Source organism: Scylla paramamosain, chromosome 34, assembly GCF_035594125.1.
Source record: "Scylla paramamosain isolate STU-SP2022 chromosome 34, ASM3559412v1, whole genome shotgun sequence".
Lineage (NCBI taxonomy): Eukaryota > Metazoa > Arthropoda > Malacostraca > Decapoda > Portunidae > Scylla > Scylla paramamosain.
In genome coordinates, this window is record NC_087184.1 from 4,075,381 (window position 1) to 4,099,990 (window position 24,610).

At 41.6% G+C, this 24,610-nt stretch overlaps 1 protein-coding gene across 1 annotated transcript; it reads right to left on the reverse strand.

Moving 5' to 3' along the window:
- Positions 1–4,697: 4,697 nt before the first annotated feature.
- On the reverse strand, positions 4,698–24,610 carry LOC135090059 (m7GpppN-mRNA hydrolase-like). Its single transcript, XM_063986317.1, has 9 exons — positions 24,464–24,610; positions 13,258–13,333; positions 12,354–12,513; positions 11,074–11,205; positions 10,668–10,751; positions 10,070–10,332; positions 8,830–9,103; positions 5,308–5,434; positions 4,698–5,199 (listed from the first exon to the last, which is right to left on the reverse strand). Exons 2-9 carry the CDS (start codon positions 13,323–13,325, stop codon positions 4,973–4,975), a joined length of 1,335 nt encoding a protein of 444 aa, XP_063842387.1. The 5' UTR covers positions 13,326–13,333; positions 24,464–24,610; the 3' UTR covers positions 4,698–4,972.

The window sequence follows — 24,610 nt, forward strand, 5'->3', positions numbered from 1 at the left end:
AAGACTCATTTTCTAGGTTGGGTTCATTGATCCCTAGTGCAGTCTGTCATACAAGTTATCTCTTAAACAAGTGGGCTGGCATATAGCATAAAAAAAAATAATAAAATAAATAAATAAAATAAATGAAAAAAAAAAAATATTCCAAATATTTGAAAATCATTAACAAACCTAAACAAAATATATTTATAAACCTAAGCTTTAACATATATGATTATAACAGAACTTAAAGCATACACAATTTGAAAAAAGTAAAATAAAATATTAATCTATCTATTTATACACCAGGCCAACAACCCCCAATGTGGAGGAGAGGGCAGTGCTGACACAAGACACCCACACTCCCACTTTAACAATCATACCCAGACATCCCCGAGAATAAATAAAAATGTCACATTTTAGCCTCTAGACTAAAATATTTTTGCATATACACTCTCCTTTGGCTCACATTCATCCTCTTGACACACTGTTATTTTCATATTTTTTATAGTAAAGTAATACTACAGGACACATGACAGACAGGTCTGGAGAGTGGCAGCATCCCATGAATGCAGTGCTGCAGCTGTCACTGAAAGTGTTCCCACATCAACTGTGTGCTTCAGTTCCCACCCACTGATGGTTGAAGTGAACATGGATGCACCTTTTATTGCCCTCTGCACTCCAGATGGCAGCACTGCACTTCTGAGCCACTGCCCAGCACCAGCTCAGCCTGTTATGTGTCCCATAAATACAAACACAAATCAGGCAGTTTCCTCAGCACCACACCAAAGAATCACCATATCCATCACCAGTGAAATGAAAAGACAGTGTTACATTATGTAAGCAAAAAAAGAGAGAAGAGAATGAGACGATTAGAGAATGCAAGGAGGGAATCCAAGGACAGCAATAAATAGCAAATAGCAACTTATGTCATGGTCATCCTCCCTGGGGAAGCTCTCAGGACCAGGCATCAGGTATAGATAGACAGATTAAGCCATCCATCATTGACTTCATCTAGACACTTTCATTACAATGCTGGAAACAAGAGTAAGCCTGACATGATATCAGAGTTATCAGAATGCTCACAGTCCTGGATGACCCTCAGTGTTCCAGTCTTAAAGGTAAGACAAACACATACACCATGACATCACATCAATATCTGGTCCAGTACTCATTTGTTCAGTGACATTCATCTCCTGTTTCCATTTCAAATACTGCATTTGAATTACTAAAAATATGCTTTCTCCTGCAGTATGCAATTATAGTACTCCAACATAATATACATCTGACCCAAAGAATTTCATAAAATAGTATAATACAAAACAATATCAATACACAACAGATATGTTAAAAATAGTCTCATAATTGCAACACAAAGATTGATCATGTTAGGTTGCCAGCCTCAGTGTAGCAGCTCACACTGCACTAGGCAACCTCTTCACCACACACCACCACACCTGAGACAGAATGCTAGTGCTAGGGGAGATAATTTCCTGACAAGAAAATTCACAGCCTCACCTGCCACTTCCAATAGGACACCATTCCAATCCCAAGATCCGTTATAAATAGTTTGTACAATAATGGGTCTCCTTCATGGAAAATACGTTGGATCTGCCTCACTTCTACTCCAGTGTAAAGGTGATAATCTCTAGAAAATTATGACAGTATTGAATCTGTATATATGTATTATATGCAAACCATGGTAATTTTGTGATCCTGCACATCTTTCACAGAAATGTGTTGGAAGCAATGCAATGCACACATCTTCCATCAGAGAGCTGCTGGAAGACAGACACAGGAGCCCACACCAGTGTTCACCGTGAGTGACTGTTGGTAAATAACACACACCTTCACAACTGCTCCAGCCAAATGATAACTTCTTTTGAACACAAACATCTCTTATTACAAGAGCCACTGGCAGCAAAAGATTCAAGGCTGGAAGCACCTGATCAGCAGTGTGTTGTCCCAGCATGAGGTGCTACAGCACACAGCTGCTGAAGGATCTTGTAACACACTAAGCAGGGAAGTGATACAGAGAGACATCAGCATGCCTAGGAATTCTTTGCCTTCAGCCTTCATTACTTCATTCATGTGCATTCCAGACCGAATTAATACTAACCTATAACTTACATCTAACAGAAATGGAGAGAGAGAGAGAGAGAGAGAGAAAAAAAAAAAAAAAAAAAAAAAAAAAAAAAACCTTCATCTCATTACTGTCTATTCTTAATAGGATTCGGGATTCTATGTTACATAACTTATCACTAAAACCATCACCCAGCAGCTCGTCATTAAAGCTTTGCAATGAGCCACACCTTGCATCACACCCTCCCAGTACAGCGTGACTCAACACACATACCACTATCCAGATTGACTGAATGAACTCATCATACAGTCACACAGGTTGGGAATCCTTCATTGGGAATCATAGCTTTGAGAAATATCTGAGTGCTGACAATGCACAACACAAATAGAAAAATTCATTGGGCTGTAGGATTGCACTTGGTATTTTCATTACCAAACATAATACATAATGTGGCTCAAATTATACACCTTGTGTAAGCTTTGTTGATCTCGCTCTTCCTACTGAATAATATAACATGGACATGACAGAGACACCTTCAATGTGAAGCAGAATGGGATTGAGTAGTGGAGGCATTGCTAAGGACACCCCACATGACAGAAATATTCATCTTCCTCTCTGTACTTTCTTCCTGTTCCCTCCCACTTTTACAAATTTATTACTTCATCCAGACATGCCAGGGCAGTGGCATGTCAGCCCCAGTTGGTAGTACAATAAAGGTCTCATCACCAACTCAGCCCCACTATGCCCTTACCCTCTCTGTATTACCACTATTCTCATCCTCCTTGTATCACCACTACTCTCACCCTCCTTGAATCACCATTCTGTCTGTTGGCTACATTAGCTGTAATACTGGCTGTGAAGTAGGACTGGAACAAATGTGCAAGTAAGAAATAACAAGAATTGCACGCTCTTCGTTCTCAGCCCCATCATGAGTAACACTGCTGGCAATACAAGGCAAGTCATGAGTGAGGATGGGATGTGCTTCCAGTGTTCTGCAGCCATGGCGGGGAGGAGCAGATAGAGAGGGAAACTCCTCTTCTTGTAAAGCTTTTGCCATGTCTATACAGGCTTTGCTAATCCTCACCGGTCTCCATAAGTCCCTGTCTTCTACCTTTTCTTTCATTCACACACTTCTCATTTTCATAGTCTCTTGTCTAGTCCTTCCACCTCTTCCTTAGCCTCTTACTTTTCCTTTTGTGTCCAAAATCAGATCAATCATTCTTTAACCCAAATGCATATTCATATTTTTTTCGTCTTTATACCAATCCATTCCTTTCTGTACCTCCATCTCTTTTAACTCTGTTCAATCCTCTTACTGTCACTCCTTTGTCTATCCATTCACATCACTTCCAGCATCTCCCTAATCTACTCATCCCCATAACATTTATCTTCTGTTTCTGTGCTGACTTCACCAGCCAGCCACACACCTGCACCATTCATCATTACTGGCTTCCTGATCCTTATTGCAAATCTTCAGCAATGCTTCCTTCCCCTCACCTTTCCCCATCCTGAAGATCATTGCAGCATGTCTATTTGATGTTCATGAATCTTTGGCTGTAAGTATTACATTTAAAGGCCACTAAGATCATTATTTGGTTCTTATTGATGTTTTTCTCCAGTGATGAAGAATCCTTGTCAAGCTATCCCTACAATGATTAAACACACTTGAAACTCGAGTAACTTCTGACTGACCCTGTTGAAAATAAGTGAGGTAAAGCATTGCAATGTTTAAGACACATCATTGAGTCAATGTTGTGATTATAGATTTTATAACATAGTTCATAACACCAGCCTCTTGCATCACATCTACCATCCTCTGAAATACTAAGGAGAGTGAATCATGCATCCACCATTACACCACAGCAGGAAGCACTATGTCAAAGGAAGGCCTAATACCTCACTGCACTGGAATTGTAATACCAGTGTGTTTTGAATTAAAAACTGCAGTGCACTTCTTGTCTCAGGCATTCCAAATAAGGGATTTCCAACTTGTAGTGACTTGTAGAAATAATTGGAAAAAGACATTCAAAAAGCAATCAATCAAAATGCCACTTACACATCAGAGGATGAGGGAATTCAGAGAGAGAGAGAGAGAGAGAGAGAGAGAGAGAGAGAGGAGAGAGAGAGAGAGAGAGAGGGAGAGAGAGAGAGAGAGAGAGAGAGAGAGAGAGAGAGAGAGAGAGAGAGAGAGAGAGAGAGAGAGAGAGAGAGAGAGAGAGAGAGAGAGAGAGGAGAGAGAGAGAGAGAGAGAGAGAAGAGAGAGAGAGAGAGAGAGAGAGAGAGAGAGAGAGAGAGAGAGAGAGAGAGAGACCCTTCCTCTCACAAGCCTCCACTTTTGTTTTCTCTCTACAGATTCAGAATTTTTGGATCTTCATTTTTGCAAGCAACACTACATTTATGAAAACTGGACTGAGGCTGCAGGGAACCCAAGGGCCATTTTTTGTGATGGCTTGACTGGTGTGAGTATTCACCAACACTTCAACCAAGAAACTATAACAATTATTTGTGCAGCAATGAAAGGTAATGTTTCGGGTCCTCATATTTCTATCCTCAGGGAAAAATTTTCCAAAATTTTGAAACATTTTGCAATAAACTTAATTATGAAAACAAAAAAAATAAATAAAAAAGTACCTAGTGAGTTTTCTTTTCCTCTTTTTTTCATTTTTTCAATGTTATGTCAAATTTCATTAATATTTCCTTACTGTACATTCTTTTCCTCACTGATATGTCTTGCCAATCTTTTGGAATTCAGAAATTAAGATGATAACAAACTGGTGGACTGATCAGACCTTCACTAAGTTTGTACAGTAAGTAGCCTCAGGTATGTAGGATAAATCTTTGGTTTCACCTTTGAAGTTACATCTTTCAGTAGTAAGTACGTAGGTTATACATACACTTGCACTCAAGACTATTTTACCAGCCGAGAGTGACACCACTCCAGACTCTGTCAATGGCATCCATCACTTCCTTCTTGTTGATGCGGAAGCTCTGCCATGAGTAGGAGCGGAAGCGAGGGTTTGAGGTGAAGGTTGGGGCTTGTGCGTCCACCACCTGGCTCTCTCTGTTACCTTTGTTGCCTCTTACCTTGCCTCGTTTACTGAATGTGAATTTCTGGTTCTCTTCCTGATGCTCTGCTGGAGCTGAAGAAAACAAAACTGCATTATTCATGAAACTTAAGATGTAAGCAACCAAAATGTAGAACACAAAACATGTACAATGAGAAAGAAACATCCCACAAGTCTCATTACCTGCAGGTATGGGCTTGTTGATGTTGTGCTGTGTCTTGCGTTGCTTCCCTTTGCTGGACGTGGCTTCCCTTCGCCGTGGCGACACATCAGAGTTTGACCGGAGTTTCATGACCCATGCTGCTTCCTCCTTCAATAAAACACAAACAAAATATTCCATAAGATTAAAAGTTCCATTTACATAAAGCACTGTTCAGGGGGTGCTGTGAACTTATCATTAAACCCAGCTGTGACCTCACTGAACGTTTCCCTTTGTGTCTCACAACACAAGGGGGTAGTCACAGCCTGCCCTCTAAAGACAACTCTCTTCCTCCACACAAAACTACAAGCATCTAATAACACACACACCCTTCACTCAAAAAATTTTAAAATCATGGCGACTCCTACACCAGCCTCGGAGTCCCCATCTGGGGAGGGGACCATAAATGTCCCCAGGTCGGACTGCCTTTCCGTCGACGACCGTAAGTGTCTTGACACCCCCCTCAACTTTTTCTTCATTAACTTCTGCAACATTCGCGGTCTAAGATCTAATTTTCAATCTGTAGAACACCACCTCTCCTCTTCTAAACCTCATCTTCTTTTCCTCACTGAAACTCAGGTGTCTGAGGCAACTGACAGTAGCCCCTTTTCTGTTCCCTCCTACTTTCTCTATCCTCATTTTCGATCCAAAGCTGGATGCTGCGTTTATGTGCGCAATGACTTAACCTGCTCTCGTGCCCACGCTCATGAATCTTCTGAGTTTTCCACCATCTGGCTTCGACTACAGAGTCATTCTCATACTAAATTTATCTGTGCTGTATACCTCTCTCCTAACTCCTCTGACTATAAGAAATTCTTTGACTACTTAACTTCCAAAGTGGAGCACATTCTGACCCTCTTCCCTTTTGCAGAGATCTCCATTCTTGGAGACTTCAATGTTCACCACCAGCTTTGGCTTTCCTCTCCCTTCACTGACCATCCTGGTGAACTAGCCTACAACTTTGCTATCCTCCATGACCTAGAGCAATTGGTGCAACACCCTACTCGTATTCTTGACCGTCTTGGAGATACGCCCAACATTCTTGACCTTTTCCTGACCTCTAATCCTTCTGCTTATGCTGTCACCCTTTCTTCTCCGTTGGGCTCCTCCGATCACAATCTCATATCTTTATCTTGTCCTATCACTCCAATCCCTCCTCAGGATCCCCCTAAGCGAAGGTGCCTCTGGCGTTTTGCCTCTGCTAGTTGGGGGGACCTGAGGCGGTATTTTGCTGATTTTCCTTGGAATGACTACTGCTTCCGTGTCAGAGACCCGTCTTTGTGTGCTGAGCGCATAACAGAGGTGATAGTGTCTGGAATGGAGGCGTACATTCCTCACTCTTTTTCTCGTCCTAAACCTTCTAAACCTTGGTTTAACACAGCTTGTTCTCGTGCTATACATGATAGAGAGGTGGCCCACAAAAGGTACTTAAGCCTTCCTTCACCAGAATCTCATGCACTTTATATTTCTGCCCGGAACCATGCCAAGTCTGTTCTCCAACTAGCCAAAAACTCCTTCATTAACAGAAAATGTCAAAACCTTTCAAGATCTAACTCCCCTCGTCATTTCTGGCATCTAGCCAAAAATATCTCCAATAACTTTGCTTCTTCTTCTTTCCCTCCTCTACTTCAACCAGATGGCACCACTGCTATCACATCTATTTCTAAAGCTGAACTCTTTGCTCAAACCTTTGCTAAAAACTCTACCTTGGACGATTCTGGGCTTGTTCCTCCCTCTCCTCCACCCTCTGACTACTTCATGCCTCGTATTAAAATTCTTCGTAATGATGTTTTCCATGCCCTCGCTGGCCTAAACCCTCAGAAGGCTTATGGACCTGATGGGGTCCCTCCTATTGTTCTCCGAAACTGTGCCTCCGTGCTTGCACCTTGCCTAGTCAAACTCTTTCAGCTCTGTCTGTCAACATCTACCTTTCCTTCTTGCTGGAAGTTTGCCTACATTCAACCTGTTCCTAAAAAGGGTGACCGCTCTAATCCCTCAAACTACCGTCCTATTGCTTTAATTTCCTGCTTATCTAAAGTTTTTGAATCTATCCTCAACAGGAAGATTCTTAAACATCTATCACTTCACAACCTTCTATCTGATCGCCAGTATGGGTTCCGTCAAGGACGCTCTACTGGTGATCTTCTGGCTTTCCTTACTGAGTCTTGGTCATCCTCTTTTAGAGACTTTGGTGAAACTTTTGCTGTTGCCTTGGACATATCAAAAGCCTTTGATAGAGTCTGGCACAAAGCTTTGATTTCCAAACTACCCTCCTACGGTTTCTATCCTTCTCTCTGTAACTTCATCTCAAGTTTCCTTTCTGACCGTTCTATTGCTGCTGTGGTAGACGGTCACTGTTCTTCTCCCAAATCTATTAACTGTGGTGTTCCTCAGGGTTCTGTCCTGTCACCCACTCTCTTCTTATTATTCATTAATGATCTTCTAAACCAAACTTCTTGTCCTATCCACTCCTATGCTGATGATACCACCCTGCACTTTTCCACGTCTTTTCATAGACGTCCAACCCTTCAGGAGGTAAACATATCACGCAGGGAAGCCACAGAACGCCTGACTTCTGATCTTTCTAAAATTTCTGATTGGGGCAGAGCAAACTTGGTATTGTTCAATGCCTCAAAAACTCAATTCCTCCATCTATCAACTCGACACAATCTTCCAGACAACTATCCCCTCTTCTTCAATGACACTCAACTGTCCCCCTCTTCTACACTGAACATCCTCGGTCTGTCCTTTACTTATAATCTGAACTGGAAACTTCACATCTCATCTCTAGCTAAAACGGCTTCTATGAAGTTAGGTGTTCTGAGACGTCTCCGCCAGTTTTTCTCACCCCCCCAGCTGCTAACTCTGTACAAGGGCCTTATCCGTCCATGTATGGAGTATGCTTCACATGTCTGGGGGGGTTCCACTCATACTGCTGTTCTAGACAGGGTGGAATCAAAAGCTTTTCGTCTCATCAACTCCTCTCCTCTAACTGACTGTCTTCAGCCTCTCTCTCACCGCCGCAATGTTGCATCTCTTGCTGTCTTCTACGCTATTTTCATGCTAACTGCTCTTCTGATCTTGCTAACTGCATGCCTCCCCTCCTTCCGCGGCCTCGCTGCACAAGACTTTCTTCTTTCTCTCACTCCTATTCTGTCCACCTCTCTAACGCAAGAGTTAACCAGTATTCTCAATCATTCATCCCTTTCTCTGGTAAACTCTGGAACTCCTTGCCTGCTTCTGTATTTCCACCTTCCTATGACTTGAATTCCTTCAAGAGGGAGGTTTCAAGACACTTATCCACCAATTTTTGACCACTGCTTTGACCCTTTTAGGGACTGGCATTTCAGTGGGCATTTTTTTTTATTAGATTTTTGTTGCCCTTGGCCAGTATCCTTCCTACATAAAAAAAAAAAAAAAAAAAAAAAAAAAAAAAAAAAAAAAGAAAAGTGGCCAAGTTTTGAGGAATGACTCACCTGGTGGCCAAGTTCTGAGAAATGACTCACCTGAACACAGGAAGCAAAGGCATCCCTCTGCTGCTTCCTGGCATCCCCTCCTTGCTGTGCCTTTTTGCTGCTGTCGGTGGAGGTGGCCGGCGAGTGGCTGTGTCTAGTGCCATTGTGGTTTTCAGCAGTGGCAGCAGTAGTGGTTGTGGTGGTGGTGGTAGTGACAGAGGTGCTGGTGCTGCGATGCCGGCGCCGGCCCTCTCTGCCACCAGTGCAGCCACCACCGCCACTGGCACCACTGCGATGCCTGGCAGCCACCCACTCCCTCAACGGCCTGCACATGGTGTGGCACGGCACATAGAGCATGAGTTAATAAAGTCTACAGCAGTCACCTTGAGGAAATGAATACAAAGAAGAGACCAGTGCTGAGATGTGGAGGAGGATATGAGTTTGTTAGGTGTGCATGAGATTAAGAATCTGTTAGATGGAGGAGGCAATGAATCTGTTAAGTGTGCAGGAGACTATGAATTTGTTAGGTGGAGGAGACTAAGAATTTGTTTGGTGTATGGGAGACTATGAATTTGCTTGGCATGCAAGAGAGTATGAATTTGTTTGGTGGAGGCCATAAATTTGTAAGGTGTGCAGGAGACTGAAAATGCAAGGCATGCAAGGCACATATGTGAAAAAAAATAAGAAGAAGACTTTGATAAAGCACAGGCTACATTCATGGACAGGTGGTGCAGATTTTATCAAGAGAATGAGACAAAGATATAGAGAAGGCTCAGTTTCTGTCAATGTGCAAGATCCTAATATGATGGGCATCTTAGTGAAGCATGATTGACAGTCACACACTCACTGCTGTCTCAACCTGTCAGCTTTCAAACTACAGAGGTATCTCACTAACACCAGTGTACATTGGCACTTTGTTAATTTACTATAAGCCAACCTATCCTAGTATCCTCACATTTCTTTAACTAATCCCTTAACCTCCTCTGGCTAAAGAGCTTCAATTACTGCCACCAATACCCAAATGCTGTATTTCCATTGTATGTCACTGTACTTACTTCCCTTACATTTCTTTAAGTAACCCGTTAATTTCCACTAACCACAGAACTTCTATTACTACTGTTTATCTATCTGCTTGTTTAACTGTTAATGTGTTTATGTATATAATGTATGAATAAATTTGTATGTTTATCTTTATACTCATCAACCTATTTATTCAATATCTACCTATCTCCTGACCCATCCCCAAAAAATGCATGGCAGATGATATCCAGAAGCAAAAATAAACACTCACTTGACAAAGGGCATCACCATGTAGAACATATTGGTGGACCCATTCACTTTGTTAAAGCTGCGATCATTTTTGTGGGAAGGCAGCTGGCCAATTGAGAACCACTTGAGCTGCTTGATCTCCCCCTTGGTGCGAGGAACAAAGTCAATGTTCGTGGGCACGCCTGGGATGATGTAGAGGCGCACGTACTGCTCCCCAATGGATGTCTCCAAGAACACGTTGGGATCAATCAGGGGTGAGATGTCATAGCCTGTCTCCTCCAGAACCTGTAAACAATACTTCACTGCACTATCTTGATATTTGGATGCCAATGGTTGAATCACTCAGACAAATTTTGATTTAATTTATGAATCTCAAAGATCATAAATAAAATTATTTTATTCTTTGCTGTAATTAATATTTCCAAAAAGTCTTGCATTTCCCATCAATCCCAAGTCTGGTCATCTACTGACAATCTCCCTTAAAAACATGATATGTGATCAATTTCCAGCAGATCAGGAGATTTAATATTGAGGAAATATGCTACACAAAGTGGAAGTGAGTGTGGCACATTACTTGACTGGTGACCCTGATGGTACAAGGACAGCTGTCAGTGACGTACCTCCCTAATGGCACACTTATGTGGTTCCTCATCTACATTGATCTTTCCTTTCGGGAAGCCCCATGAAGCTCGGTGCCAGAATCCCTGCAAGACAATGTATGCTGGATTAGGTCAAGCAAGCATTTCAATTGTGGTGATTGATGCTCATACAAAACTTACTGTGATAGAAAACAACTAAATGCATTTATGAAAAAAAAATATTATTCTTCCACACTTTTCTCCTACACATACCAGAAGTAATGACAGATTTCAAAACAATCAGTGTGATATGAACTGTGATTCAAATGAAAAGGGAAACATTGTAGTTTTGTGAATGAGCCATTGAGAACTAAAGCACAGTCCTTCTGAGGCCACCTTATATTATGGGACATTCTGTACTACCAATGTCCTCTCCTGTGTCCCTCACCTGCACCAGCAACACCTGAGTCAAGTCTTGGTTCAGCAGCAGCCCACCATACGTAGGAACACGATGCTTGAAGTCCCGGAAATCTTGAAGCATTTCTTCAATGGTTCCTGAATTGGGCTTGATCCTTACTCTCTGTCATGTAAAAAGTTATAGGCATTAAGAACATTTACATACTGTATGAAAAAGATTTATAAAGGTGGGATAACATTCAAAGATATATCAGAATACAACCAACCAAAGGGAAGATCCCAAGTGAATGATACAGAAAGAGAAAACCTAACATCTGCTTTACAAGTTCTACAAAGCAACAGCTACTATACACAGTACTTCTGCTGCACATACACCAGGCCTGTTCAAAAAGTATCCAACCATATTTTTTCTCACAAATCAGCTGCAGCCAAAAGCTGAGGGCAGTGCCAGGAGCAGCAGTTATCCTTACTGCACAGGTGGGATTTTTTTGCAGCTTTGCTGGTTGAGTCAGTCACAGCCAAGCAGCAGCTGGTGGCTGTGTAAAACATGCTAACTGCATTAGCATTTTATGCATGAAGACAAAATACACTAAGCATTGTCATTGTCAAATTTTGCTAAAAAGCTTGGTGATGCTCAAGCTGAAATAATTCATAAGATTTAGCAGGCTTTTGATAATAATGCTGTGAGAATTACACAAATGAAAAATGGCCTAGCCGGTTTAAGGATGGCAATGAAATCTGTGCCAAAGCTGCCTTCAAGTGAGCAACAACAACGCTGCCTTGACAATGTGCAGGACATGCTGGAGTGTGACAACGGTGATCCTGACTTACTGAAGACTGTGACCACTAGTGAAGAGTCTTGGGTATAAGGATACAACCCAGACACCAAGGCTCAGGTGTCGCACTGGAGACCTCCAGTGTCTCCAAGGCCAAAGAAAGCAAGACAGGATGATGCTGAAAGAATTTCAATTTGAGAGCTGAGAATACACCATGAGAAATGCAGTGGCACAGCTGGTAGTCATTGCAAAACAAGACTTCCAGAAAAGGTTTTCAGCAAGGGAAGGCTTGCTGGGATAAGTGTGTGGAGTCGTAAGGGACACACTTTGAAGGAACTCACAGCTGGAACTCAGAAGGTGAGCCGATTCTTTTCTGCAGCCTAAGGTCGGATACTTATGAACAGCAGGTTACACAAAACACATAAACGATAATGATGGAGTTTGCAAACACACACACACACACACACACACACACACACACACACACACACACACAAGGATCACTAGAGCAATGTGGTGTGCTGCACATCCTTACATTGAGCAGCTGCTGAGCAAATGGGTCAAACTTGATATTGTTGAGTGAGTCATCCTCTTCAGCATACTCATCCAGGTAGAACCAATAGGCCAGCTCAGTCAAGAAGCACAGTGATATGGGGTCCCCTAGCTCAGACTCCGGCGCATCCAGCAAGAAACGGCTGTTGCACACACACAACTTTGTCAGACAGGCCTTGCCTCTTCCATTCACTACATGTTGTAGTTATTCATCATCTTTAATGCTATCCTTAGTTATTATTTACTATACTATATATTATTCATTACAAGTAACACTACTTAAGACTTTTTATTATCAAAAACTATTATTAATCATATATAAAAATATATAATATTTTTTTCCAGTCTTCAAAGCTTTTATTCAAAATAAGTTAGTGTTTTTTAATCTTCAAAACTACTATTCATCAAATGTAACAGAAGAAAGTTTTAATTCTTATTCTCAGAATTGTCATTCACCATATGAAGCAAATATTAGGTTATTTCTTTTTCTAATCCTCACAGCCATTACTTAAAAGATGTAGTGTTGGTTTAGAGTTGAGTCAATCTATTGCACTCCCTTCCACAGTGTTTGTAGTTTTCCCTCAGTCTTGAATCCCCTGACCTACCAGGAGCTTGTCAGGCATCAGACAGCAGACTTCCAGCAGTTCTGAGGATTCAAGGCTGCTGGACAACACCAGACACAGAAGAAGCAAGTGCAGAGGGTTACTCATTTTCTGTTGTAACTGACAGAAGTTAGTTATTCTATGTAATGAAGAGCACAAGCATCCCACATGTCAGTGATAAGTAAAGTGAATCACATTGCTTATCACTGACTAGGTTCTCCTAAGTGAAGGTGATGACAAGATACATGTGATGCCAAACACCGAAGACAAACAATTGGGTAAGACCTTGCTATGTCATCCAGGAGGTCTGTAGGGATGACGAAAGTACTCTTTGTTGCTGAAGGGCGAGCCATCTGTCACTCTGCAAGAAACACACCTTGGGTAAACTCTGGAACTCTCTGCCTCAGTCTGCTTTTCCACTTCTCATCACTTGAACCTTTCCAACAGGATCAAGATACATTTGGAATTATAATGCTCTTAACAATTACAGCCTTCTATCCTTTTATCTATTTATTTGCGGCATGGCCCTTTCAGTCCTGGTTTTTTGTAGCTTCTGACCAGCCTCTTATTTATACAGGAGAGAGAGAGAGAGAGAGAGAGAGAGAGAGAGAGAGAGAGAGAGAGAGAGAGAGAGAGAGAGAGAGAGAGAGAGAGAGAGAGAGAGAGAGAGAGAGAGAGAGAGAGAGAGAGAGAGAGAGAGAGAGAGAGAGAGAGAGAGAGAGAGAGAGAGAGAGAGAGAGAGAGAGAGAGAGAGAGAGAGAGAGAGAGAGAGAGAGAGAGAGAGAGAAGGAAAAACAAAAAAAAAATGCAAAAAATAGCACGATACAATAGTCATTCAATTTTAACTTGAGCATTTGGGCATGGCTTGGGGATTATCCAGAAGACCACACTGTTGCCACATCACTCCATCACTCTTTTCAAAGAAGTAAGTGGTGTGACCTGCCGCCCCTGTCTGTGTTAAGGACACCTGCGGTCAAGGTTCCTTGGACAGTAATATCACATGAGCCATGCTGTCAAGTGAAATGGAAAATTTCCCTCAAATCCCAAGCCATTCATAACAACATGCAGTCGTATTATATATATATATATATATATATATATATATATATATATATATATATATATATATATATATATATATATATATATATTCCATAAATGGACAATGTACAGATTAACAGTAAGACAGATTGCCTTGCACATGTCATCGGTAGGTGTGTAAATGATGGGGGTTTCCCTAGGCCATGCCAAAGGCCGCAAGTTAGTGTCGATAGCCTATATTTTCTATGATTACTGCAACATTTGAATCAATAAGTTAGTAGTAGTAGTAGTGGAAGTAGTAGTAGTAGTAGTAGTAGTAGTAGTAGTAGTAGTAGTAGTAGTAGTAGTAGTAGTAGTAGTAGTAGTAGTAGTAGTAGCAGCAGCAGCAGCAGCAGCAGCAGCAGCAGCAGCAGCAGCAGCAGCAGCAGCAGCAGCAGCAGCAGCAGCAGCAGTAGTAGTAGTAGTAGTAGTAGTAGTAGTAGTAGTAGTAGTAGTAGTAGTAGTAGTAGTGGTGCCACAGTCATTAGCGAGAGCTGGGGCTAATGACCTCCAAGTAATGGAGCCCCTAATTGACACATCAATAAACATGGGGTGGAGGTATTATTAAATTAAGTTGTAGTAGTAGTAGTAGTAGTAGTAGTAGTAGTAGTAGTAGTAGTAGTAGTAGTAGTAGTAGTAGTAGTAGTAGTAGTAATAGTGGTAATAGTGTTAAGGTGTTAAAGTCCATGGAAGGGACAACACAAGGTGACCCAGTGGCCATGGCGATGTACGCCCTCGGACTTTCAGTGCTGCAACAAGTTATCTCATATGAGAAAACGAGTGTGAAGCAAGTGGCGTACGCGGATGACCTGTCAGGGGCCGGCAAAATAACAGACTTGAAAAAATGGTGGGGCTTAGTGAACGACAATGGTCCCATCATAGGGTACACACCCAATGCCGCTAAGTCCGTCCTTATTGTAAAGCCTGAACGCTATGACAGTGCAGTGGATAACTTCAGTGGCAGTGGAGTTATAATAACAAAGGATGGACAACGGCATCTGGGTGCTGTCATCGGAACAGAGGAGTTCAAGAAGGAGTACATAGGAGAAAAGGTGAAGGAGTGGATACATGAGGTGGAAGTCCTGTCTGACATGGCCAGGACTGAGCCTCATGCAGCCTACTCTGCCTACACCCACAGCTTGCAGCATCAATGGAGATTCGCCATGCGCACCATCCCAGGCATCAGCCCTCTCCTTGCACCACTGGAGGTCTCGATAAGGAACACCTTCCTCCCAGCGTTACTGAGATACCACACCATCGGAGATGGGGAAAGGGCGCTGCTCGAACCTCCACCAAGACTGGGCGGGATGGGAATCACCTCCCCTGAGAAGTTGGCGACTGTGGAGAACCTCAACTCCCTCAAGCTCACCAGGTCCCTCACAGAGAAGATCATTGCTCAGGACGCACATGGTGAAATAGCCCAAAGTGCAGTCACTGAGCAAGGACGAATTATATCTAGAGATAGGCAACAACATCAACGAAACTGTCTCGAAGACCTGATAAACATCCTGCCTGCAACCACAGTGAGAAAAATCCTCACTGCACAGGAAACGGGAGCCTCTAACTGGCTAACGTCACTGCCCATCAGAGCGAAGGGCTTCAGCCTCAACAAACAAGAATTTGTCGACGCCATTGCTCTGAGGTACGGCTGGCCGATGGAAGGACTCCCCAGTACTTGTGTGTGTGGCTCCCCCAATGACGTCAACCACACCATGACGTGCAAAAAGGGGGGATTCGTATGTATCAGGCACGATGAGGTGAGAGATCTGACCGCCAGCATGCTCTGGGAGGTGTGCCACGATGTCTCCACTGAACCGACCCTCCTGCCGCTAGACGGCGAGCACCTGCGCTACAGAACAGCCAACATCACCAACGAGGCTCGAGTCGACATCAGTGCACGAGGGTTCTGGACAAGGGGACAGAAAGCATTCATGGACATACGGATCTTTGACCCAATGGCCGCCTGTCACCACGAACTCTCCCTGGAGGCCGCCCACCGCAAGAATGAGCAGGAGAAGATCCGAGCGTATGGGGAGAGAATCCAACACGTTGACCAGGGCAGCTTCACACCTCTGGTCTTCACCACATCTGGCGGGATGGGCTCCAAGGCTCAGTGCTTCTACTCAAGACTAGCCGACCTAATGGCAGAAAAGAAGCACCAGCCAAGGAGCCATGTCGTCGCATGGATGAGGTGCCGTCTCTCATTCTCCCTCCTCAGATCCGCCCTCCTGTGCCTCAGGGGGACAAGGCATTCCACTCCCATACCTGCAGACTTATGAGGCCTCGACTGTGAGGCTACAGTGGTGGAGAGTGGCATAAGAGTAGATAGAGTAGAGGTAGAGTGAATTTATAGTTAACAACTAATGTTTATATTATAGAGTATTAGATATGGTTGGATGCCACAGTCATTAGCGAGAGCTGGGGCTAATGACCTCCAAGTAATGGAGCCCCTAATTGACACATCAATAAACATGGGGTGGAGGTATTTGTAGTAGGTAGTAGTAGTAGTAGTAGTAGTAGTAGTAGTAGTAGTAGTAGTAGTAGTAGTAGTAGTAGTAGTAGTAGTACTACTACTACTACTACTACTACTACTACTACTACTACTACTACTACTACTACTACTACTAATAATAATAATGATTTTGATGATGATGATGATGATGATGATGATGATGATGATGATGATGATGATGATGATCATCATCATCATCATCATCATCATCATCATCATCATCATCATCATCAAAATAATAATAATAATAATAATAATAATAACAATAATAATAATAATAATAATAATAATAATAATAATAATAATAATAATAATAATAATAATAGTAATAATGATGATGATTAAGATAAAAATAACATAAAAAAAAATTAATAATAATAACAATAATAATAATAATAATAATAATAATAATAATAATAATAATTATTATTATTATTATTGTTATTATTATTATTATAGGTTAATAGCAGTATTATTATTATTATTATTAGTAGTAGTAGTAGTAGTAGTAGTACTAGTAGTAGTAGTAGTAGTAGTAGTAGTAGTAGTAGTAGTAGTAGTAGTAGTAGTAGTAGTAGTAGTAGTAATAATAATAATAATAATAATAATAATAATAATAATAATAATAATAATAATAATAATAATAATAATAATAATGATTTTGATTTTGATGATGATGAGGATGATGTTGATGAAAATAATAATAATAATAATAATAATAATAATAATAATAATAATAATAATAATAATAATAATAATAATAATAAATAATGATAATAATAAAAGCAACAATTTCCTTTTCACTATTGTGCAAGATGTTATTTACTTGTATTTCTGTACATTTTCACTAAGGTCTGCTGAGCAGTGTGTGAGGCCACCTGTATTTAGTGTTGCTTGCAGTAAGTGCTTAGTGAGGTGCAGTGTGGTGTGTGCTCCTCACTGCTGCTCATTATCTTCTTGGTCTTACAATTTGTCAACATTTTGCCTTATTTACAGAGTTGTGCTATGCCTACAGTGGTCTACATATTTCAAGAGTTCATTTAGAACATTCAGACCTCAGCAGGTTCAAGCATCTGCCTACATGGGTGCTAATCATGTACAGAGCCACACATCAGTGCCATCATGACAGATGATTTACTTGTGGGAGTTTGGCTCTGCACCAACCAAACTCAAAACTTAACCCTCAGTTGCTCAATGGAGCTGTATCTCTATGAACCACACACATCTCTTTCTTATCTTTACATGTCTGTCACTGTCACTGATCCTATAGCACTCTCAAGTAGCAGGGGCAGGAAGTCAGGGGATGCTGGTTGGGTGCTGCATGAACTGCTTTAGGTCTGCAAAACTGAAAGTGTGTTCAACAGGTTGGTCAGAGAAAGAGGATGACATTCAACACTGGTGGTCAACATTGGTATTTCCAAGTATGAAGATTTCTAGCATACAGTGGTATCTCAGTATCCTTAATCCATTCCAAATCCTTGGACTTATACCAAACAAGACATATACCAAACAAAATTTTCACATAAGAAATAAAGGGAAAATGATTAATCCGTTCCCATGAAAAAAAAATCTTACTGTTACTGGCACATTATGCAGTATGCCGATGTGGTTGTATGAAATAATTTAAACACTGCTTAGTATTAGAATACATACCATATTTGATGGCATATAAGACACATGGGCATATAAGATGCATCCCCATTTCAGCAGGGCACATTCAGAAAAAAAAAAAAAAAGTTTTTTTAATGTATTTAAGCATGTAATGCTCAAAGCAAGTTAGTGGTACAGCTGAACAAAAAGCAAGCAATCACAACAGTAAAAATATCCTACATGACTGCAGTAGTAAAACATAGGTAGTGCCTAATCATGGAGGGGAGGTGAAGAACATAGCCCAGCTACCGAGATGTAAACAACACGCTTGAACTGGACTGAGTTTTCATTTTCATCATTTCCTTATATAATATTATGGCTGAAAAATATGATATAGCACCCTTATCTAAAATACAGTGGTGTAATCTTTGGGTGTATGGGTGCAGAAAATTTTAATATTAAATTTACAGGAGGCCTCACATTCACATATGAGATGCAGGGTTATTTTTTGAGCCATTTTTATGAAAAAAGGTGCATCTTATATGCCATCAAATACAGTAAATACAAAAGCAATTAGATAGAATAAATGAAAATTTAACCTCACTTTACCTTGCTGAGAAGAGCTGAGTGCCTACTAGGATGATGCTGAGAAGGGAGATGTTATTGTTTGAAAGGAGAGGCATTAATTTTCTTAGAATTAATGGTTAATGAATTTACAAAAAATTTACATGAAAAACACAAAATCATGTAAAAATTCAGTGTTATAGTGCAGGTTGTTTATTGAATGGTAGCAATGAGCATGGGCAGTCGTGACTTTGTCTCGAGAGAGGTAGACAAGGGTAGAGCATGGTGTCATAACTCATTTTCTCCCATACAAGTTCTATAATGCAAGTTGTGTTCCAAACAAGTCGTATACCAAGTAAATTTTTTCATGTCCAAACAGGTTGTATACCAAGTTAGACTTATTCCAAAGTGACATATACCAAGGTACCACGGTATGTTTTAGTGTACTGTTTTATCTTCACTGTTGAAAAACTGATTCCTACAGGTTTTTATGGTTGCTGGGAGACAGTTATTTCAATATGGATTTACAAATTAATTATTATCAGAATAATTCAAAATATATTAAAATTTGTAGAAAATATTTAATTTATGCTAAAGTAGTAAAATTTGCTTTTAATAAATAGTGTGATGGAAGGCAGATCCCTGTCCTAGACTCTATCCAGCATATGTTCAATTAACACACTTCTAATTACTGAAACATTTTTAGGGTGATATCAGGTATGGAAGCCCACCAGATGAGAGATGAAAATTAGTCAAGTTAACTTCAGCATGCCAAGTTCCATTTAGAAATACACCAGATTGTAAGACTTGGGAGGTGTTGTAATTACTTCAATGTACTGTATTGGATGAAACTGTAATAAAAATTGCTTTCAATTTTCAACAAGAGTTGGCACTGGTGTCCTGGCTACCTGTCAGGCTTGGTCTTCACCCTCCCAATGGGCCACACCCTAACAATAAAACTAAACTTAACCACACCTAAATAAACCTGACACTCAAAACCCTGTAGTCAGTGCCCCTTGGGCTGTTGCATTATGAGAGGGAGGGTGTGTGTCTTGCCCAGTGCATCCTCTGTGTAATGAAACTTACCCATACTTAAATTTCTATTGGTTTCCAAAAAATGAGAACTTAGTTATTATAGAGTATACTGGTCAAATAATCACAGCAAAAAAAGTTAAGTACAGTACCTGCAGATCCCTCCAACTCCAGTAAAAAAATTAGCTACTCAAGACTGGCCTGAAGATATCAAGGTTAAAGTACTGAGGCTAACTCTTTAAAACCTTGGCTCTACACCAAGACAAGATATTATTAGCTATTATTATTCAGGAACTATAAGGATAACCTTAGCCTACTAGTTTCCAGATATTGACTGTTTCTCTGCAAAATATTGCACTTTTCTCAAATCATGATCATCTACACAATAAAAGAATCACTAATGAAACTCGTGAACTTGAAGAATCTAAACCTAACCTTGCCTAACCTCCAAATGAAAATGCTAATGTTATTTCAATATTATCCTATCATTTAATTACTGCACCCTAACCTTGCCTAACCTCCAGATGAAAATGCTAATGTTATTTCAATATTATCCTATTATTTAATTACTGCACCCTAAGCAGGGCATCTAGAGGCTGCAGGCCCTGCCTGAGGTTACTAACAAAATGCTTCTTACAGGAGGAGACAGTAAACACCTGCCGAAATGATAATTACTCCCAGTGAGGTCTAAAGCACTGTTCAGGGGGTGCTGTGCACTTATCATTAAACCCAGCTGTGACCTCACTGAACGTTTCCCTTTGTGTCTCACAACTCAAGGGGGCAGTTACAGCCTGCCCTCTAAAGACAACTCTCTTCCTCCACACAAAACTACAAGCACCTAATAACACACACACCCTTCACTCAAAAATTTTAAAATCATCATGGCGACTCCTACACCAGCCTCGGAGTCCCCATCTGGGGAGGGGACCATAAATGTCCCCAGGTCAGACTGCCCTTCTGTCAATGACCCTAAGTGTCTTGACACACCCCTCAACTTCTTCTTCATTAACTTCTGCAACATTCGCAGTCTAAGATCTAATTTTCAATCTGTAGAACACCACCTCTCCTCTTCTAAACCTCATCTTCTTTTCCTCACTGAAACTCAGGTGTCTGAGGCAACTGACAGTAGCCCCTTTTCTGTTCCCTCCTACTTTCTCTATCCTCATTTTCAATCCAAAGCTGGATGCTGCGTTTATGTGCGCAATGACTTAACCTGCTCTCGTGCCCACGCTCTTGAATCTTCCAAGTTTCCACCATCTGGCTACGACTACAGAGTCACTCTCATACTAGATTTATCTGTGTTGTATACCTCTCACCTAACTCCTCTGACTATAAGAAATTCTTTGACTACTTAACTTCCAAAGTGGAGCACATTCTGACCCTCTTCCCTTTTGCAGAGATCTCCATTCTTGGAGACTTCAATGTTCACCAGCAGCTTTGGCTTTCCTCTCCCTTCACTGACCAACCTGGTGAACTAACCTATAACTTTGCTATCCTTCATGACCTAGAGCAATTGGTGCAACACCCTACTCATATTCCTGACCATCTTGGAGATACGCCCAACATTCTTGACCTTTTCCTGACCTCTAACCCTTCTGCTTATGCTGTCACCCTTTCTTCTCCATTGGGCTCCTCCGATCACAATCTCACATCTTTATCTTGTCCTATCGCTCCAATCCCTCCTCAGGATCCCCCTAAGCGAAGGTGCCTCTAGCATTTTGCCTCTGCTAGTTGGGGGGACCTGAGGAGATATTTTGCTGATTTTCCTTGGAATGACTACTGCTTGCGTGTCAGAGACCCGTCTTTGTGTGCTGAGCGCATAACAGAGGTGATAGTGTCAGGCATGGAGGCGTACATTCCTCACTCTTTTTCTCGTCCTAAACCTTCTAAACCTTGGTTTAACACAGCTTGTTCTTGTGCTATACATGATAGAAAGGTGGCCCACAAAAGGTACTTAAGCCTTCCATCACCAGAATCTCATGCACTTTATATTTCTGCCCAGAACCATGCCAAGTCTATTCTCCAACTAGCCAAAAACTCCTTCATTAACAGAAAATGTCAAAACCTTTCAAGATCTAACTCCCCTCATGACTTCTGGCATATAGCCAAAAATATCTCCAATAACTTTGCTTCTTCTTCTTTCCCTCCTCTATTTCAACCAGATGGCACCACTGCTATCACATCTATTTCTAAAGCTGAACTCTTCACTCAAACCTTTGCTAAAAACTCTACCTTGGACGATTCTGGGCTTGTTCCTTCCTCTATTCCACCCTCTGACTACTTCATGCCACGTATTAAAATTCTTCGCAATGATGTTTTCCATGCCCTCGCTGGCCTAAACCCTCGGAAGGCTTATGGACCTGATGGGGTCCCTCCTATTGTTCTCCAAAACTGTGCCTCTGCGCTTGCACCTTGCCTAGTCAAACTCACCTCTGTCTGTCAACATCTAACTTTCCTTCTTGCTGGAAGTTTGCCTACATTCAACCTGTTCCTAAAAAGGGTGACCGATCTAATCCCTCAAACTACCGTCCTATTGCTTTAATTTCCTACCTATCTAAAGTTTTTGAATCTATCCTCAACAGGAAGATTCTTAAACATCTATCACTTCACATCCTTCTATCTGATCGCCAGTATGGGTTCCGTCAAGGCCGCTCTACTGGTGATCTTCTGGCTTTCCTTATTGAGTCTTGGTCATCCTCTTTTAGAGATTTTGGTGAAACTTTTGCTGTTGCCTTGGACATATCAAAAGCTTTTGACAGAATCTGGCACAAAGCTTTGATTTCCAAACTACCCTCCTACGGTTTCTATCCTTCTCTCTGTAACTTCATCTCAAGTTTCCTTTCTGACTGTTCTATTGCTGCTGTGGTTGATAGTCACTGTTCTTCTCCTAAATCTATTAACAGGGTTCTGTTCTGTCACCCACTCTCTTCTTATTATTCATTAATGATCTTTTAAACCAAACTTCTTGTCCTATCCACTCCTACGCTGATGATACCACCCTGCACTTTTCCACGTCTTTTCATAGACGTCCAACCCTTCTGGAGGTAAACATATCACGCAGGGAAGCCACAGAATGCTTGACTTCTGATCTTTCTAAAATTCCTGATTGGGGCAGAGCAAACTTGGTATTGTTCAATGCCTCAAAAACTCAATTCCTCCATCTATCAACTCGACACAACCTTCCAGACAACTATCCCCTCTTCTTCAATGACACTCAACTGTCCCCCTCTTCTACACTGAACATCCTCGGTCTGTCCTTTACTTACAATCTGAACTGGAAACTTCACATCTCATCTCTAGCTAAAACAGCTTCTATGAAGTTAGGCATTCTGAGATGTCTCCACCAGTTTTTCTCACCCCCCCCCCAGCTGCTAACTCTGTACAAGGGCCTTATCTGTCCATGTATGGAGTATGCTTGACATGTCTGTGTGGGTTCCACTCATACTGCTCTTCTAGACAGGGTGGAATCAAAAGCTTTTCGTCTCATTATCTCCTCTCCTCTAACTGACTGTCTTCAGCCTCTCTCTCACCGCCGCAATGTTGCATCTCTAGCTGTCTTCTACCGCTATTTTCATGCTAACTGCTCTTCTGATCCTGCTAACTGCATGCCTCCCCTCCTCACGCGGTCTTGCTGCACAACTTTCTTCTTTCTCTCACCCCTATTCTGTCCACCTCTCTAATGCAAGAGTTAACCATTCATCCCATTCTCTGGTAAACTCTGGAACTCACTGCCTGCTTCTGTATTTCCACCTTCCTACGACTTGAATTCCTTCAAGAGGGAGGTTTCAAGACACTTATCCATCAATTTTTGACCACTGCTTTGACCCTTTTATGGGACTGACATTTCAGTGGGCATATTTTTTTTGTTGGATTTTTGTTGCCCTTGGCCAGTGTCCTTCCTACATAAAAAAAAAAAAAAAAAAAAATCCTGGAGATAATAACCCTGCACCCCACCGAAAGACAACTGACCTACCTTGCACAACAACCTCCTGCCCCTTAAGTGACCTACAGCACTCCTTGGGAATAAGCTAATGAACACACTCCCTCACACCACCCTGGCAATAAGAATGAATCTCACTGGAAGACAACTAATCATCTCGCACAACAGTCTGCCCCTCAATGCACTGCAACACTAATTACACAAATTATCCTGTAAACAACCCTGGATCCACCACAAGATTTTTTCCCTATGTAAGAGGAGTACTGACTAAGGGCACCAAAATGGAGAGAGAGAGAGAGAGAGAGAGAGAGAGAGAGAGAGAGAGAGAGAGAGAGAGAGAGAGAGAGAGAGAGAGAGAGAGAGAGAGAGAGAGACTCACTGACCAACTTACCCTTACAAAATTATCTCCTGCTTCTTTAAGTGACTTGTAATGCTCTTGGAGATACTAACTAGCATGATTCCCTACATCATCCTGGAGATAAGACCCCCAGATCCGACCAACAGACAAACTAACCTAACCTCACGCAATAGAAGCCCGCCCCTCACTGGCCTACCATGCTCCTTGGAAAATAAGCCCAAATAATTTAGCCTTTTATTTAATTTCAAACAGCAAAGGGGAAATGTTAGCTTGGGTCCCTGTTAGTTAAGTATTACCATATCGGGGAAAGATCTCTCCAACCGCCACTAGCTACGACACACACACACACACACACACACACACACAGGTACTTTCCACCACACCACCACTACCAGTACCCGGCTAAGTAACTCACAGTGTATAGGCGACGTGCAGCAGCAGGGGATCAGCATGAAGCAGCATACACACAGCAACTTCCTGACGCAGACGCTACCTTGCTCCCAAAACCTCCCTCGCAGGTAAACACAACACTGCGGCCAAGACTGTCTCACTCATTGGTCTC